Raw genomic sequence first — 18,947 nt, forward strand, 5'->3', positions numbered from 1 at the left:
AGTGCCTGGTATATAATATAATGCTTAATAGCTAGAATGGCTTTGTGGAGGAAGAAGCTGAGAAAATGGAAACAGTGCTAACTGAAAACTTATGCGGGCAAGTGCATTTGCCCCTGTGCTCACCAGGCTACCTGCTCTGTGCCCTCAACGCCGCCTTCCTCCTGGCACCGTAGAGCAAGTGTCCGCGCTCCGGCTAAGGACCAGCCCTCCGCTGGCCTGCTGGGGCCCATCCCCTCTCGCTACTCAGGAACTTTGCTTCTGAAGTCAGGGGTCAATCCTCAGGCCTCCTGTCACCTGATCTGTCAGCACCGTTCGACATAAGTGATCAGTCCGTGGGTCTTGACACAGTGACTTTGGTTGGCTTCTCAGACACCACTCTTTTGCTTCAGTCTCCTTTGCTGGATAAGATTCTTCTTGTTTCCCCATCCTTTAAATATTGCTGTGCCGGAGGGCTTGGCCCTCGGTTCATCCGTTCACATTCACAGTTGAGGTATTACATATAATTTACTTTAAATAGACTGACATGCCCGAATAATGTTTCCAACTCCAGTCTCTCTGAACTTCAGCATGTATATCCAGTTTGCTACTTGACATTTCCACTTGGAGATCTAATAGATAATCTCTACTGAACTCTTGATTTCCATGTCTCTCTTCAAACTGCTCCTTCCCTGGTCTTTCCTGCCTTAGTTCAGCCACTCAGTTGTGTCCGACTCTTTGCGACCCCATGGACTGCAGCATGCCAGCTTCCCTGTCCTTCACTGTCTCTCAGAGTTTGCTCAAACTCATGTCCATTGAGATCCCATCCGACCATCTCATCCTCTGTCACCTTCTTCTCCTCCTGCCCGACCATCTCATCCTCTGTCACCCTCTTCTCCTCCTGCTCTCAATCTTTCCCAGCATCAGGTTCTTTTCCAGTGAGTCAACTCTTTGCATCAGGTGACCGAAGTATGGGAACTTCAACTTCAGCATCAGTCCTTCCAATGAATATTCAGGGTTGATTTCCTTTAGGATTGACTGGTTTGATCTCCTTGCTGTCCTAGGGACTCTCAAGAGCCTTATGCAACACCATAGTTTGAAAGCATCAGTTCTTCCACACTCAACCTTCTTTATGGTCCAACTCTCACATCCTTACATGACTACTGGAAAAATCATAGCTTTGACTTGCCAGACCTTTGTCAGCAAAGTGACCGTCTCTGCTTTTTAATGCGCTATCTTGGTTTGTCATAGCTTTTCTTCCAAGGAGCAAGAGTCTTTTAATTTCATGGCTGCAGTTCCTGCCTTCGAGGAAATCTCTCTTATACCTTACTTGAACTAAAACACTTGGAATTTTCCTTGACCACCTTCTTTCTCTTACACCCCACAGACAATCCAGTAGCAATTACTATCATTGATTTTACCTGCAAAATATAATCTACTCTACTCCCTCCTCAAAATCAGCCATTTTCCCTCTGAATTACTGCAGTGGCCTCCTAACTGGCTTCCCTGTTTCTGCTCTTGTCCCAGAGTCATCTGTTCTCTGCCCAGCAGCCTGCAATCCCCTAGAAAATGAAGCTGTGGGATGTCACTTCCGTGGTCAGAACTATCCAGCCATTTCTAGTCATCTCAGCCGTACCGTGGCCTCCACGGCCTTGTGTGACTGGCTCCGCCCGTCCCTCTTCTCTCCCTTATTTATTCTGCTGCAGCCACACTCGTTTCTCTGCCGTTCCTCAGACTTCGCCAGCTCGCTCCTGGATCCAAGCCGTCAACACAGGCTGAACTGTCTTTCTGGAATGCTTCTCACCCAGATGCCTGCAAAGCCTGCTTTCTCTCTTCCTTCTCTGTTCATATTTCATCTCATCAAAGGGGGTAGGTGAGGGAGCTTCCTCTTACCAGCTCAACTCCTCTGATAAGATAAAATGTGAACAGAGGCCTGAAGGAGGAGAGAAAGGAAGCTAGGCAGATATTTATTCAATTTATCTTCTCAAAGAAATTTGAATACTGACTGGGTATTTGAAAATGGATTATTCATTTTCTTTTATGTTTGTAGTTCTGTTTTAGAAAAAGAACCCCGATTTCTATTATCTGTCATGGTGAAGCAGTAAACTGGGGAAGAAAGGAAACTATTTTCAGATGTTGGAAACAGCACAGCGCTGTGATCCTTCGTGAAGAGAAACAAGCAAGAAAAGTCACATGATAGCCCTGTCTTCTTTTTTTTTTTTTTTAAATTGGAGGCACATTTCAATGTTCAGGGTGTAGAGAGGGATCCTAGAAGCATAAAAGCAGTCCCAGTGAATTGAAGAGACAGAGATGGGAGTTCAGGAAGGTTGAAGTGGTTAGATGTTATATGGCAGGGTTTCAGAGAGAAAGGTGCTACGCAGAACCAAAAACACAAAGCCAAACACAAACAAAACTAGCCCAGAAATGTACATAAGTAAATTACATAAGTAAAACCCTTTTGAATGTTCCCTTAATATTAAGTCACGAATGCATAGAGTAAAATTCCATAAACAACAGCCAGAGGTCTGTAAGCTGACTCATTTCTGAGGCTCAGAAACTGCTCATCCAGAGGGGAGAGATGTTTGAGTCCTGACCCTCCAGAACTGAGAGCCTTTGTTGATTGCTCAGGCCATTTAGTAGTGACACCAGGTGTGTGTCTCCAGTACGAGGATAATCAATCCTATTGTAAAGCTTCTCCAGATCCACTCTGTGAAAGTCTGAAAAGGACCAAACTCATCTGTAAGAATTTAATAACCTGTCAGAAGAAAACAAAGTATCTCTTTGAAGACAGTGAAATCTAGATGCTGAACAATATAGCATGTGATGTGTCCATCATTCAATCAGAAATTACTAGCTCACCACGATATAGGAAAAAAATGATCCACGTCTGGAGAAAGTTTAGTCAATAACCCAAAAATGATAGAAATGATGAAATTAGGGCTTTATAATGGTTCTTACTATGAATACATACATTATGTTCAAGGATTTAAAGGAAAATATAAATACCACAGAGAAATGAAAGTTATAAGAGAGAACCAAGTGGAACTTAAAGGGTTGAAAACTACAATATTTGAAATGAAAAATTCATTGGTTGAGGATCGAAATCACAGATGATTTAGAAAAAAATGTCAGTGAACTTGGCAGCACATAAAGATTGGAAAAAAGTAAACGAGAAATTTTCTTTTAGGATTCACACAAAACGTTTGTAAATGAAATTTTATGATACCTAGGATTTGACTCAAAATTTTTGAGGGTTGGTAGAAAGGAAGTAAGATGAAGCAAAGATTAGTGTTGATTTACTAATTGTTGGAGATGGGAGACTGGCCCACAGAGTTCATTATAATCTTCTCTTGATATTTCCAATTCTTAAAATTATTTACAATAAAAGTTTGAAAAATATAATCTAGTAAGAAAAGGTAGTTAGAATTTTTCTTTTGTCTCAAATGTAACAGAAAGTAGGTCAATGAAAAATAAGCCTTCCCCTTCATAAGACTAATGGTGTAACAGCTTTGCTTTGATGGTAGAAGCTGGAAGCTGGCGCCTCTGTAGCTAGAGATACTTCCCTCTTATTGTGAGGACGCCCTGACACCCAGGAAGAGAAATACGGAATCAGGAAGACGCCATGGCCTCATAGGAGAATCACGGTGACATATGATAGGATACCCACTAAAGGGGGAATATGCTTGCACTCACTAGTCTTATACCTGCTGTCCAGGTGGGGTTATGAGCTGAGTGAGTGGTGCTGTAAATCCTTTGTTTTATTCATAAACCCAACATGTGAGTTTTTTTGTTTATTTGTTTTTTTTTTTTTAGAAAACGATGTCTTAATTTGGGTTGCTATAACAAAGAAATTTATTTCTCACAGTTCTGGAGGCTGTAAGTCCAAGACTGTGGTGCCAGAACGTTTCAGGTTGCAGATTGCTTGCTGTATCCTCACTTGGCAGAGTGAGGGTGAGAGCGTGCTCTGGGGTCTCTTTTAAAGGACACTAATCCTATTCATGAGGGCTCCACGCTCATGGCCTAGGCACCTCCCAGAGGCCCTGCTTCTAATACCATCACATTGGAATTAGGGTCTTAACATATGAATTTGGGGGGACACGAACATTCAGACCATTGCAAAGTACCTGGTGTTAAAGTGCTTAATTTAGTTAAATTGGAGGTGGGGGTGTTATACTAGGGAGAATGAGGATAGACTCTGAACTGTGGAAGGCCACAGAACTCACTCTACAACAGGCTTTCCTGTTCCTTTGCAACTTGAGTGCCGGCGAGTCCACTAAGGAAGCCTTTGGTTGGAGACTTGCCAGTTGATTAAAAGCTCCTGGGAAGCATGGCATGCTTTCCTGCTTCTGCCCTTTGGGTCAAACCATTCTTCTCCTCATTACCTTGTTATGACTGAGAGATGCAGCTTAAAAGCTGTATTCCAAGTTGTTCCCAGCTTGGGGTTCTATAGGATCTTCTGCAGTGGTTCGGCTCTTGTGCTCTTAGGCCAGAAGGGTTGAACCTGTGGCACTGTGCAGTCATGTAATTAGCACAGGGCAGGTATTAGGCTGTCTTTTCAAGTATTTGTTCTTCGGTGAATTTGTTGATTGGCAGTGCAGACACTCTGACCCTGAATATGTTTTGACTCAATGTTTGTGAATATAAACATGACGAATGCTATGCCAAGATTGAGTTGTTGTTAAGAAAGGCAATTAGGGGTGGGCGGGGTAGGGGGTGGTGGCGAATATCATTGCTGCCGCTGCTGCTGCTGCTGCTGAGTCACTTCAGTCGTGTCCGACTCTGTGAGACCCCATGGACTGTAGCCCACCAGGCTCCCCTGTCCCTGGGATTCTCCAGGCAAGAGCACTGGAGTGGGTTGCCATTGCCTTCTCCAATGCATGCAAGTGAAAAGTGAAAGTGAAGTCGCTCAGTTGTGTCCGACTCTTAGTGACCCCCTGGACTGTAGCCCACCAGGCTCCTCCATCCATGGGATTTTCCAGGCAAGAATACTGGAGTGGATTGCCATTGCCTTCTCCGGGTGAATATCATTAGGACAGTTTAATTAATTGGTCTAATCTTGATACTGCATAAATTTTTTGTCTTTTTTTCAGTTTAGTTTTACTCAAAACATTCTTATAAAATTCAAATCTTTTTGATGTAAATCTTATAATTTATTGATCAAGTTTTTGTTATATACAATACCACTGGTTGTAACTTTTGCAATTTTTCATTGTTTCTTACAAAGTCTGATTTTTTTTTTAACCAATCAATTCAGTGTTAGAAAAATCTGTAACACATTTGACCATGTACAGTTTTAGCCACTGTCTGTTTAATTTTATCTTGCTTATTTCTACTAGCAATAGTTCTTGTGAGTTAGGGAAAGGAGATACCCTGTCTTGGCTAGTCATTGAGATACCTGGGAATAATTTCCTTGGCAATTCTAGTGGCAGACTTTGGTAGCACAAAATATCACCACAGAGGAATCTCACAGCTTCATTATGTTCATTAGCATAGATAACGAGAATATGTTAGTCCCCTAACTTTTTAGATTTTTATGTTATTGGTATTTTACTATGTATCAGTATTCAGTGGTAACAAAAAATATCTTTTAAGCTATGCACTCATACTTTTTTCCTAAGGCTACTAGTGTTAGTTGCTCAGTCATGCCTGACTCTTTGGGACCCCATGGACTGTAATCCAGCAGGCTCCTCTGTCTGTGGAATTCTCCACGCAAGAATACTGGAATGGGTAGCCATTCCCTTCTCTAGGGGATCATCCTGATTCAGGGAATGAACCCAGGTCTCCTGCATTGCAGGCGGATTCTTTACCATCTGAGCCGCTAGGCTTCTAGTAGACTATATTTAAATAAGTAAGACCACATGTCCCCCTCCCCCCAACACAGACACTTTATAGTCACTTTCAATACACATATAATAAAAAGTATGGAATGAATTCCCCCCAAACAAATCCTCTCAAAATTGCGATTTATATTGCACCTTTTTAAAAAAAATTTTAATTTTTACTTTATTTTACTTTACAATACTGTATTGGTTTCGCCATACATCAGCACAGACAGAAGCTGATTTTGACTTCCGTGCTGGTCATCTCCTCACCATTTTGTTTGTCAAGAGTGCACTCAAGAGAAGAAGAGCTTCTGAAGTCAGAGTTTAGTAAGGGCCTAAAATAACTAGAGGAGGAGAGAATAAAAGACAGAGTGACTTGCTTACCCAAGACCCACTTCATGATGAGCATTTCTGTCCAGGAGAATTGTGTAGTTTTCACTCTGAAGATCTGTTTTGGGTAGTCTGTGAAGGTTTCGTTGGGCAGGGTTTTCACACCTTCAAAGCGGTCTGATGCGTTCACAACTAACAGTCCCAAGAAGATTGTGAAGGAAACTGCATGGGCTACAAATTTCATGAAAGGGCTCCTCAGTGTTCGTCCTAGCTGAAAACAAAATGTGCATAAGACACGTTAATCTGGCAGCTGCATGCAGGCGCAGGGCTCTCTTTAAATGGCGTTTGCTGAAAGTTGAACCAGAGAATTCTTCATTTTGGACAGAAGCTGCTCGCCAAACCCAGACATTTTCTAGAGTTTTTATGTGAGAGGCTGCTTGACTGAATCCATTTTCTGATGACTTTAATTTTTCCTGTTTAGAAAATTCAATGGGAGTGGTAAGAGAAAGGAGTGGCATATACTGATGTAACATCATGTTACAGTCTGACTGCACAGCTACCCACAACCACATGGAAAAGAATTTTATGCTTTTTGAATCTAGAAAAAAAAAATCTGTTTCAATAGAGTTCAGAATTTTTTTTTAAAAAAATTACACTTTGGATATGCTCTGTTGCTCTTTGGTCTATTTTCTTGGATTTTAGGTGAGATGATTTATTTTCAGCATTTCTTCTATCCTGGTAAATTTATTTAAAGCTGTACAGTTTGCGCTAGGTTCTGCTTTAGCCATGTTCTATACATTTTGACTGGTAGCATTTTTCTTGATACTCAATTATAAATATTTTATAATTTCCCTTTTGATTTCAAGCCAGAGGTTATTTAGTTTGTAGACACACAGGACTTTCCCCCCTTGCTTTAAAAAATCCTAGTTTTATCTCAGTGTGTTCAGATCATAGCCTCTATTACACTTCTCTAAAACTTACTGAGATTTTCTTTGTGGCCGAGAACGTGTTTAATTTGTGCAGTTCCATGTGAACCTGAAGTGATCCAAAAGATGCCTTGTTAGGGAGCAGGTACTGGTCACATCTCCTTATCCGTGGCTTGCCATGCAAAGGCCACTTGGATCTCTGAGATGTAACTCGAGGGCTGCATAAGGGGTCTTTGCTGACTCTCGTGAATGAATTCACTTGGGTCTCTTCCAGGTCACTGCTGTTACCCTCACCTAATCTGACCCCTCAGCCAGGTGTACTAATAAGACAAGAGCAAAGAGGAGGACCTTTTCTGGAACATAGTTCCTTCTCCGGGAAAATGTTTAGTTATAGTCGGTGACCAATTAGTGTTCATGTTCTGCTTCATTCAGGAGTCCCAGAGTGAAATGTCAGCCAGCATATAGAGTATTGGTTCAGCAGAAGATCAACTATAGGGTTTCTCCTGGTGAAACTTCCCTAACTGTGACTATATTCAGTATAACATTTATAAATCAGATGGCTTGATAGTGTTTTTCAATATGCTTCAGTGTGATAATCATCTACTTTAACAGTGCTACTTATTATTGTAACATTCTAATGCCATAGAACCCATCTGTTGAAATTAAAAATGATAGTTTAAAAAAAAATCACTTAAAAAAAAACGGCATTTTAAGTGTGAACATTGGAAATCCCTACTTGTGCTGGAAAGGACTTGTTTGGAATCACCTGTCTTATCAGATTGTCATATGGCACTAGAATAACTTCAGAAGTGGACAGAGAGGTTTACCTGAAAACCATGAGGCCCACAAACATCCTACGCATGACATTTCTCTGTAAAGTGTAATCTTGTTATTTACAAGGTATGGACTGTAGATAATTTTTAGCCATAGGTAGAAGTACTAAATTCAGGATGCAGATATTAAATATAAGGACAAATAAAATACCTCATATAAATTCAATGAAAAAAGTAAAAGGAATCTAACCATGTTTCATATTGACTTATGAATGTGATGTCAAAAACCTGCTTTGGGTTTTTCAGCATTTCACCTGACTGAGTTGGCCTTTTGGAGCCCATTTCACAGCCAACAAGCTGGGGTGATTTGCTGTAGACAGAGGCTCTCACATAGTCCCTGCGTGGCCTCCTGTCCCTGTGCCCTGGCTGGGGTGGTGGAGAGAGGGGAGGGGAGTTGGAGAGTGACTGCAGAGTAGGGGGAGGAAGGGTTGGCAGGGCAAGGGATACCAGGCCTGCATGTCCCAGCAGGGTCCCAGAGATGCCAGACAAAGGTGGGGAAGATGGAGACCGACACAGCTGTTAAAAGGGTTGGCAGCCATGTTTCCCTACTCCTTAATCACTGGGCTCTAAGTAACATCTCCCGGTGACTACCTGGATGGGACATGGGGACCCCTCTCTATCTTCTCATCGAGGCAGGTACCTGACTGCAGGGATCTGCCACGCAGGTGCACCCTTGCTGGCCCTGGGATTCCCCACAGGAGCTGCTTTGAGAAATTTAATGTTCTCTTGGTCCCCTCATTCAAATAGTTGTCTTCTGGCAGAAAATGCACCTGTCAGAGTTACTGTATTTATTGCAGACCATAAGGAAAATCCTTGATAAGGCCCTTCAGTGTTGTGGAAGATTACCCTGAACTCAGTCCCACTTGATTTAAGCCATAGGGAGGAAAAGCGAGGTTAGTAATTGATGCATTTTTTCCTATTTTTCTTCTGGTCTTGAAAGCATCTTTTTAACAGGTAAACATTATAAAGGTCAGATTAGATCAAATCATTTCAGTGATTTCCTTCTCCTTTTTTTGGTGACATTTCCTATTTGTCTCAATTTTTTTGCAGCAAATTATGCTTGGGGAAAATTTGCTGCTTTCACAAGGCCACCAGGTGAACCAAAATAAAGGAAAAAAGTGCTGCTCTTAGTTGTGGAGTCATTAAAGCTGGGTCAGATGACAGTGTTAGGTGTAAAAAGAGGTGGAAGAGCTTCAGAAGACATGGGCCTTGGTGTGCTCTGCGAGACGAGCACAGCTGGTGAGTCTGAAACATGGGCTCAGGCAGCTGCATCATTTCTTGGCCCTGATGAGCTGACAACGTATCAGGAAACCCAAGCTTGCAGCCCTAAGTCTCTGGCTCACCCCAGACTTTCTGGGTGCTATTCTTTTGCTCTGGGAAACAGATAAATATGAGAATAACTGAGTAGTTCTCCCTAATTAGCTCCAAATGAACTTCATTCTCCAGCCCTCAGGGTGGGCACCTGCTTTTACTTGTTGACACCCCTCTGTGTTTAGTGGCACTGGGCTCTTGGCCCACAAGTGGAAGCACTTAATGGGGACCCCGCAGCCACAAGCCCATGAGGCAGGCCACGACTGCAGGAGAGCATGCAGACTGTTGCCAGCATCTCTCCTCACTCAGAACCCCAGTCTTTCTCATCAAATGCCATCCTCACTCGCTGCCTGCTGCTCGTGGCCACAAGCAAGGGCTTAGTGTACAAGCTGTGCAAAGCTGAATCAGCTGAGGCAGACTTTGGATCAAGCATTTTCAAAAAGAAATACAAGGCTGGAGTGGGTCTCAAATTTTTGAATGACCTTAACTAAATTCGTGGCCTATTATTCAGAATGCTCCCTCAAAAATTCTTTTTAAAAATCTCTAACCCAGGGCTCAGGAATCTTCTTTCTTTGAAGTGGGGAGTATATATTCACTCAGCACATGGTGTCTCTGATCATTGTGTTTTCACATTACCATATGATTCTGCTCTTTGTCTTGGGGGCTGAAGCGGTGCTGAGTAATAGTGGGTTATAAAGGTCGGGCTTCTAAGGAAAGAAGAGGAATGAGTAGTGAAAATCACATGGTGATCTTGACTCCTCCCTTCTAGAAAAGCCCTGCTAACTATAAAGCTCTGAATCAGATTCATTCCAAGGTCAGTAGTTAGCAGCTAAGATCTTTCCATTCAGCACTGAAGGCTGTAATGCTGCCGATGTCACTGGGTGATTGGCAGTGCTGGGATGTGTATGTGTACATGGACAGTGGCTAAGGTCAGGTCTCTGCAGCAGAGACCCTGGATTTAAATCACAGCTCTATGGTTTTTGGCAAGCTTCTAAATCCCTTTGTGTCTCAGTGAATGCGCCTGTAGGATGGGGATAAAATAGTACTTATTGCATAGAGTTGATGTAGGGAATGAATTATTTAACATGTGCAGTGAAGCACAGCTACTGGCCTATAGGATATACTCAGTATTTGGCACTCGAGAGCTTTAGGCAGTTCTCCTAAGGGGAAACTTAAAATCGACTGACCGAAAAAAAAAAAAAGACTGAAAAAGAAAAAATCGACTGATTCTTAAAAAGCTTGTGTGCAAGGATTCACAAAGGGAGACCTCTGTCGCGTCCTTGTGTATTTATGTTATGAGCCCTTTGGGGAACTATCTATGGGCAAGTTGATGGGCACTGCAGGTGATGGAGCTAAAACAAACTGTAAGAGTTGCGTCTTCCCTTCAAAGTGGCTGATGTTCTAGTGGAGACAGAAACAAGCAAAACCCTGGTAGGAAATGGGTGGAGAGATGGGGAGAGGATTTTGCAGGGCTCACACTTGGCTAAGGATGAGGTGGTGGTCAGCCCTCTGGCACTCGTAAGTCCTCTCCCAACAGGGTGACATGTGATGGACCCTCTGTCTGGATTTGAGGGCAGCAGCTATTGGAACAGAAGAGCAGAAAATGCTCTATTTCCTGGCACAGATTCCCCCTCTGTGGCAATGCTTTAAACATTGCATTAGGGTTTTTATTTAATCATGCATCACTCCAGTATTCTGGCCTGGAGAATTCCGTGGACTGTACTAGTCAATGGGGTCACAAAGAGTTGGACGCAACTAAACAACTTTCACTTCATTTTCGGCTCTCTGGTAGCTACAGATGAGGAGGATACAAAGACCTGTGGAGGCCCTGTCCTCTCTCTGTCTTGTCTCTGGACGACATTGCAGCTTTGTCAAGGCTGGGCAGTCTCTCATGCCTTTCTCACTAGATGATTTTGTTGGGATGAGGCTAAGGAGGTTTAGGGCAGTGGCTAACATTTTAACATTTCTACATGCACGAGTTATGAACTGTTAGATTACAACAGTGCAAAGACATCAGGTAGGAGTCTAAAGTTGCTTACAGCTCTCGCCCAAGTCTGGGTACTAATTTATAAGGACAGCTGGACCACAAGGGTTAACAGGTAACAGAGGTAGACAGCTTCCCCTCTTGTACTTGCATAGCTAGAACTTGTGTAGTTCCTCAGCGCTCCCGATGCCGACTTCTCCCATCTACCTGCTGCTGAGAGACTGTTTGAGCCCTTGAGGATGATGGTTATTTTCTCAGCTCTCAGATTTTTTTTTTTTTCCAGCTCTCAGATTTTAACAGACAGACAACCTAAATTATGAATCAGAATGGGAAATCAAAGGATGGAAAACAGTGCAATCAGTCATAAAAGCCCTTTGGCATGGCAGACCTTGTTTAGAGGATAAAGAGCTCTCTGGGAAGAGATTTACCTGAGAGCATCCAGGTGAACAAGAACTCACCTACCCTTCAGTGGTAAAACGATGAAAAGTCACTGTTCTCTTTATTGACCCTGATAAACCAGTGCCGCGCTCCAGACCTGTAGTTATTACCATATGTACGCGTCTGTGACTTGGTTACCCTCTTTAGTCTTCGTGTTAGTAAGCTCAACTCCTGTTGACACTCTACACATATATCATCTCCTTATTCAGCTGTCTTTTTAGGGACCCTCAGAAACTTACATAAAAATATAACGGACAGCCTTGGGAATTCACTAGGAAAGATGTGATGAGGTTATTCTGGCAGGCTCAGAAGTTTTGGTCTCTGATAGTTGTTAAATTTGGACAGCAACTATTAGGAAGTAAATGTACCATTAAGTTGGAAACAGAAATCTAAACATTTGCTAGACATGGATGGACATTAGCAGATTGATGAGGCTTAGCAGTGACGTTTTATGAGTACATTTATAAAAGCATCAAAAGTCTAATTTCTTTGAGGGAGGTATAGGAAAGCTCTTAGCACATGAAATTGCTAGAATGACTGGCTTTTCTATAGAATTACTGGACAGATATAAAGGCACGACCCGTGGGTGGAGAGACACCAGGACCTTAACAGAGTTCCCCACTGGGCCACTCGTCTTGGGGACCAGGGGCCTTTAGAGAGGGCTGGTTTCCCTACACAGAAGATGTGACTTCTCTGTAATCCTCAGAAATCTAATGTCTCCCCCAAACTTGGAAAGACTTCTTTCTAAATGGTGAAAGGAAAGACTAAAATATCTTGACTGTTTTATCTGTCCTTTGGCTGCCTCAGAGTGAGTTTGACAAGTTCTTTAATGAGGAATCTTTCCTTGGAATGAGCATTGCCACCAAAAATTATCTCATGCTGTGGAATAATGCTTGTCACTTAGCTGTGAACACACCCTCCACTGCACTGAGCTCAGAGTTGGAGCCCAGAAAGTGCAAAGAAACCGCAAGTGGCTTAATGGCAACCTCATATTTATCTCAAGTGCTGTTTTTGTTTTTTGTCTTGTTGGACATTTCAGGAACACAAAATGTTGATCAGACAAGTATCTGAAGAGAGGAGAGGAAGCTCCAGCCATGGGGCCAAACTTTGCTGTAATCATTACTTCTAGAATATTCCAGAAGACTGCTATAGAACCCCTGTGTTCTATAGTGACATCTGTCTCTTGAATTTACTGGATTACTGCGTCCACAGAAAGTCCAGGATTTCTCCCACTTCCACCATCCTCCCCTTTTTTTGGCATCACATCTGCATAATATTGACTAGGATTCTTCTCAGATCTACTGAAAGTGTAAAAAATGCAGTCATCAGCTGGCAGATCATCTCTTTCTGAATGTTTTCGCAGGTCGGTCGAGGCAAGCCAGTTTGCTGGTGTTGCTTAGTCCTAGTTCCCTGGAAACTGTCACATGTAGTTTAATGACAAAAGTCAGCGTAGGCAGTGTTTGGGTGTAATTTTAATGACTGATGTCCTAGAATTAGTTGGGGGCTTACGGAATGTAAAGGCAAAGTCCCCATCCATCTCTCGATGAAGGCAGTGATCTAATTTGCAATACAGACTAGATAACACCAATATGAAAACAAGTGCCCAAAATCAGTGACCAGTGCTGATCCAGTTTCAAATCTGGATAGTCTTTTTTCATTCACTGTGCTTTTCCCAGCTCATGATAAAGGACAGAAAAGATTGTTTTCCCATCCGTATGTATCATTTGGGGAATACTGATATAGCAATCTGTGCCATGGTAGGGGTGCAGGCGTAGAAACAAAATCCTCAATAGATATAAGATTGGACACCACAAATATTCAGTATGAGGACTTTTATTTTTAATACTATTCTACAGGAGAAGGAGTCTGAGTCCTGATTATATTCTCTGATACCCCTCCTACTCTAAGGCAGTCACTCCGTTGCCCTCCTTTGTAGGCGGCCCCATTAGCAGATCTGAAGCCTTGGACCCATTTTCCTGGCATGAATTTTCTCATAGTGGAGCTGACAAGAGGATCCATTCACTGATGACGCTTTTATTAACTGCATTAGCTGACCAGATTCCCCGTGGAACTAATCTCCCTGTAGTCATATTTCTACCGAATGTTGATTACCTAAGCTTAGTTCTTTTTGTAATAAGTCACAGAGCTTTGGAACCTCTGATGATCATGTAACCCATGAAACATATTTCAGAATTTCTGCATGATTCGTCTTTATAGGCACTCGCTCTTGCCTGAAGCTGGAGTAACCACTGGTGCCTTCTGTGGCTTTGAATCAGAAGGGCTGTAGGCATGGTGGAACAGGAGGTGCGGCAGCTTGGCACCTGCAGACCTCACTTCTTCCATTACAGGCAGGAACCAGACAGCCCCCTTTCTGAAGCAAAGAACCTAGCATGGCGCCTTTCCAGCTCCCCTCCTTTTTCCTTTGGCTGTTTTCCTTCTCATGACCTAATTAGCTGCCCATGTGGGCCAGAACCCAGACAAAGAAGCTGCGAAACAAGGAAGATGTTGAGGCGGATCTGCAGTGCCCCAGTATGAGAAGCCTTTGATTCTCAGCAACTAGTCATTTCTCTTCTCTGAATCTGCTTGTGAAGTATATGCATCCTAACTGAGAGAGTGAAATAAGGTGTTCCATGAATGGGGCTTAGCAAAAAGAAAGTACTCAGTAAGCACTGGCTGTCCATTCTCTGATAGCCCTCCTACTTGAAGGCAGTCAGTTCATTGTCCGCCTGGCTAGGTGGCCTCGTTAGCAGACCCGAAGTCTCTGGCCCATCGTCCTGCTGGCATGAGTTTTCTCTTGGTGGATCTGACAAGAGGATCCATTCACTGAGGACACTATTGACTGCATTAGCTTATCAAATTCCCCATGGAACTAATTCCTGTCTGCATTATTATAATAATTATTACTGTGGGTTTTGAGGGTGTGTTTAGGAGATTGCATAATTAGAAAAGGAAAAGTGCCTTTATTCCCCCATATTCTGTTATTGATCAGATTATGCCTCATGTATATAAAAGTTTCCACGTTATCACTCTTCTGGCTTTTAAGAAAATGATTTAAAAAAGCAAACCTTAGCATTTTCCCTCTTAAGTGGTTTTCTACTTTCATTGGGTATCTCAGGGCTATTTTCTTCAAATGTGGGAAATGATCAGCTGCATATTTGGACAAAATGGACTTCACGTTATGCTAAGTAGAGAGAAGAAATAACCGCAAAGACATGCACCTTAAGCAGTCTGTACCTTGCTGCACGGAGCAATCCAATAGGCTATGGCGAGAAAAGGGAGGCCTAGGGAGACTCCAAAGACAGCCAGGAATTTCACAGCGATAGACTGTTGACGTAAGCCTGAGAGATTTTCATACCACATGGTAAGCAATTGCTGCTGACAGTTAGGATGAGCAACGAACTGTAAAAACAAAACAAAAACAAAAGGAAAACGCAAACAGGAAAATGGCATCGGTAGCACTTGAACAGTATATGGCCTGAGTAGCCCAGGGCTGACATGCTCCCCTGGGGCGGGGGTGGCCTGCGTGTTAGAGAGGGAGCAGCTGGTCAGGCACCTGCTGGGTCCCTCTGACTTGGGGATGCTGGGGCCTTTGTGCTGTGGCCAGAGCTCTCACAGGACTGGCTGCATCAGGGCTTGGCAAACCGAGGTCCCTGAGAAGTCTCAGGCACAGAAAACAATAGCCAGCTTCTGGGCAAATGCTTGTCTCCAACCCCAGGAGACTTATCTCTGGGCAGAGTTCATCTGGGAGTCAACATGTTGGAATAGATGGAGCCTGAATGGGGTTTTAGAGTCAACATGGGTTTGAATTTTGCTTCTACCATTTACTAGCCAGGTGGCCTTGGGCCAGCTACTTAACCTCTCTGAGTTTCAATACTGTCCTCTGCAAAACAGAGTTTGGCGCATTGTTCTGTAAGATTGCATGAGATGTTGTAGAAAAGTTGCTCTCTCATTTCCTAACCTTGTGTGTTTCCGGACGACGCGTTAGCCCTCCTCAGTGTCCCCTCCCTGGATTTCCGTGGTGTTGGGCTTGGGCCCACGCTGCTTGTTGTGTCCCCACACAGTAGCTTCTCCCTGCCACCTCCCTGCTCTTGGAACTGCCTTGCCCTAGAGGCCGGGTTACAAGATGGGACTTTTGTGGACGCTTTGTATTGTGTTGATCGTACCCCTCTTGACAGATGTTGGACCAAGGGTAAAACCCAGACTTAAACTGGATCCACTGGGTTTTCTCAGCTGTGTATTTGAGCCTGTGATCAAGAGAGGCCGTCTTTTCACTTACTGAGGGGTTAATGTGTGGCCTTGAGAGATGTGGGTGGCTATCTTCCACTGTGTGCGCTAAGTAGCAAAACAAGCCAGTTAAAGAGAGAGAAAGAAGAATGAAGTTGTCTAGAAAGATGCTCCTACCCCCTCTGAGGCCCAGCTCCACTTTGCCCACATGGTCCACGAGACATCTGTAGATTCAAATACAGCATCTTCCTTTTTCTGTTTGATTCAGCGAGTTGACTTGAGTTGCTGCAACCAAACATCCTCTACCTACAAATATTTGGTGCTACTTGGCCATTTGTCCATTTGATTCTGTCTTGGCCAGTAGAAACTGGCAATAGGCAACATTTAAGTAACATTAATGGGAATAAAGTACACAGTTGAGAAAACTATGCTCCTTAGCTTATTTCCTCCCTGTGACAAAGGTGAGCCAGTATTTGCTTTAGGCAGCCCTGCTCTTTGGCCCCATCAGGATAGCCATGTGCCTTTAGAGCTGAGACTAGAGCAGATAGACTGAACATTCTTCAAAAAGAGTGACTTTTCAGTGGATCATAATGTCCCAATTTTTAGCCTGTTTGCCTCACTGGGTATTAAGAGGACATATACAGCAATTTCTGGGAAATGCAAAACATTCCCTTTTCATTATAAGAACAATAAAAATAGAGCTATTTAAAAAATTCTCAACGCAGATGGCAACCACTGCCTGTTTCCAGTTTCTGGGAACTCACAGTAGCGGCCAGATGATTTGTGAGGATGCTATCAAAGCTTTATTTGGCCCTGCAGCAGCCCCTGGTGATACTATTACTCAATCATTAGCTGCAAATGAGGCTTTTTGGTAGATAGCATTATTAGGTTCATTGCAACCGTTGTGGTTTTTTCCTTCAACAACCAGAGCAACAGATTCTCCTCAACCCAGGTAGGAGCCCTCAGGTCATGCTATGGTTTCCTGTGCCCTTGCTGGATCACCACAAAGTGGAGCAAACAGCAGACCGTCCTACACGTGTTTTGGTGATTCTCAGCCTGGTCACAACACGGTCCCATGGCAGGCCGGCTTGCAGACATGAGGGCCAGTCAGTTTTGTTTTCCAGCAGTGAACCTTCTCTGGGTGCTGACGTGGCCCTGCTCAGGAGCAACGCACAGCGCCATGAAGTGGCGGAGATGCTTGGCTCACCCTGTGGCTCCCTGCTCCATGGCTGCTCTGGGAGGACCCTCGTCCTGATGCCCACCACTGGCCTCTCTATCTTTATCTGGGGAGGGCCCTTTCATGCACCTTCTGCTGCCTTCTGCAGGCAAACCAGCGTAACAGATTGGCAGCAGTGCAGGAAGAGGAGAAATTCTGAGCAAGAACAAAGTGGGAACCGTTCCCACTCTCCCTCACCTACCGCAGAGGAGGCCAGTGGACCCAACTTAAACAAGGGAGGCTTTCTTGAGACTCTGTTCTCCTCTGACTAGGCTTTTGTTAATTTCCACAGTGTCATTTCTTCCTCCATCATAAAGCAGTCTAGCTCCAAACATGCTATTTATTTGTAGACAGACTTATAACATAATGCTCCCCAAAAGCTGAAAGTAGCTGATAGCCAAAGCCCAAACTGCTATTTATCTTTACTGTATTTGTAGCAGGACTTAGAAGGCAACCTCATGGGAAATAATTCAGTGTGTATCACAGATTTTTTTTCCCCCACTGTGCTTTTGAAGCGCAGAGAAACGTTCCTAACTCAAGGGAGATGAGAGTAACATGAAGCACGCTAGCAAGACACAACGCACACCCTAAGCAGAAGAGCACTCAGCCAGGGAACAAAGGCAGGAGCAGGGGGAGAATCTTCAAAAGCAGCGTCAGAGAGAAACAGAGGAAGAAAAGCCCACAGCTAGATACGATAGAACGGGAGCTCAGAGAAACAGTGTAGTCGTGGCCAGCTTTTTTTGCCATCTGGCCCACAAGAGGGTGGATTGATCAAAGGATGGATTGCCCAGGCCATTCCTGCCCCGCAACCATTCTGGACTGAGAGTATGCTACGCGGTTATAAAAGTTCTTCAAGGGAAGAACTGGTTTGACCACCTCAGCTTTCCCATCTATGTGATTCATACTCTTCCTCACAGGGAGTAATGACCTGGAGCCGAAAATATCTTAAAATAGGCTTATGTGGAGTACAGCAGCCTGTCAGGAGAATATATGTCAGACCGTACCCACGACTGGGTTGGGTTGTTCCAGAGCACTAGGCTGAGGCCGGGAGCTAAGCAATTAAATTGGAAAGAGAAGTAGAAGGGAGCTCTGAGACAGAATTCCCTGTCCTGGTAAAGGAGACCGGGAAACAGGACTTGAAGGCTGGGAGGGACTAGAATTCATGTGGCCCCCGGTTTCTGAGTCCATCTCAAGCCAGTTATTGTGGTGGCATGTTTGATCAGCCTTCATGTTTAGTATAATATTTATACCCAAAGCTAGTTTTCTGTAAATATCTCACCTAAATGTCCTATTCCTCCCAGCCCCTGGTGACTTTTTAGTGAGAATACGGTACTGGCAGATGGGGACTCTTGGGCATATTGGCCAAATTCTGGCTCTTAATTTGCTTTCAGTTGATCCATTCATTGTTATTTTTCTTTTATAGCCTGAAGGAAGAGTAGCCCCTTCACTCTCTTCCCTGCTTTATATTCATTTACAAGGAAATATCTGATATTTTAAGAATAGTTAGTTGAAGACTATCAACATTCCTTAACTAACTGTTGAGTATTTTTCTGGCTGTTTCATGGAATGTTAACACCCTTAGGTCATGTATTCCTATTACAACAGACTTTCCTGATGGGGGTGTGTTTAAGTTTGTGGATTGGAGCAAGGCTGCCCGGGATCAAGTTCAGGTCCTGCCACACACTGGGCACATGATCTTAGATCATTGATGCTTCCCATGTTTAGTTTCTTTTTGCCTGTCAAATGAGGCTAATAATGAAGATTCAGTGAGTCAGTATTTGTAAGTGTTTAGGACAGTACTTGGCAAATAGTAAGCTCTGCAGTGGTATTTAATAAATAAAATCAAGCCCATGATTCTCCTTTCTGAAATTTCCCATTTTTTCCCCT

The 18,947-nt window shown here is 43.5% G+C and overlaps 1 protein-coding gene across 2 annotated transcripts in view; it reads right to left on the reverse strand.

Annotated features, from left to right (window-relative positions):
• TRPC7 (transient receptor potential cation channel subfamily C member 7) overlaps nucleotides 1-18,947 on the reverse strand; it is a 149,991-nt gene that overhangs the window by 52,847 nt on the left and 78,197 nt on the right. For both annotated transcript variants that reach the window (XM_042250549.2, XM_042250548.2), the window contains exons 4-5: nucleotides 14,855-15,019; nucleotides 6,183-6,399 (exon numbers count right to left, since the gene is read on the reverse strand). In XM_042250549.2, the coding sequence (XP_042106483.1) occupies nucleotides 6,183-6,399; nucleotides 14,855-15,019 (382 nt within the window). The remainder of the gene's footprint in view (nucleotides 1-6,182; nucleotides 6,400-14,854; nucleotides 15,020-18,947) is intronic.

Source organism: Ovis aries, chromosome 5 (genome assembly GCF_016772045.2).
Source record: "Ovis aries strain OAR_USU_Benz2616 breed Rambouillet chromosome 5, ARS-UI_Ramb_v3.0, whole genome shotgun sequence".
NCBI lineage: Eukaryota > Metazoa > Chordata > Mammalia > Artiodactyla > Bovidae > Ovis > Ovis aries.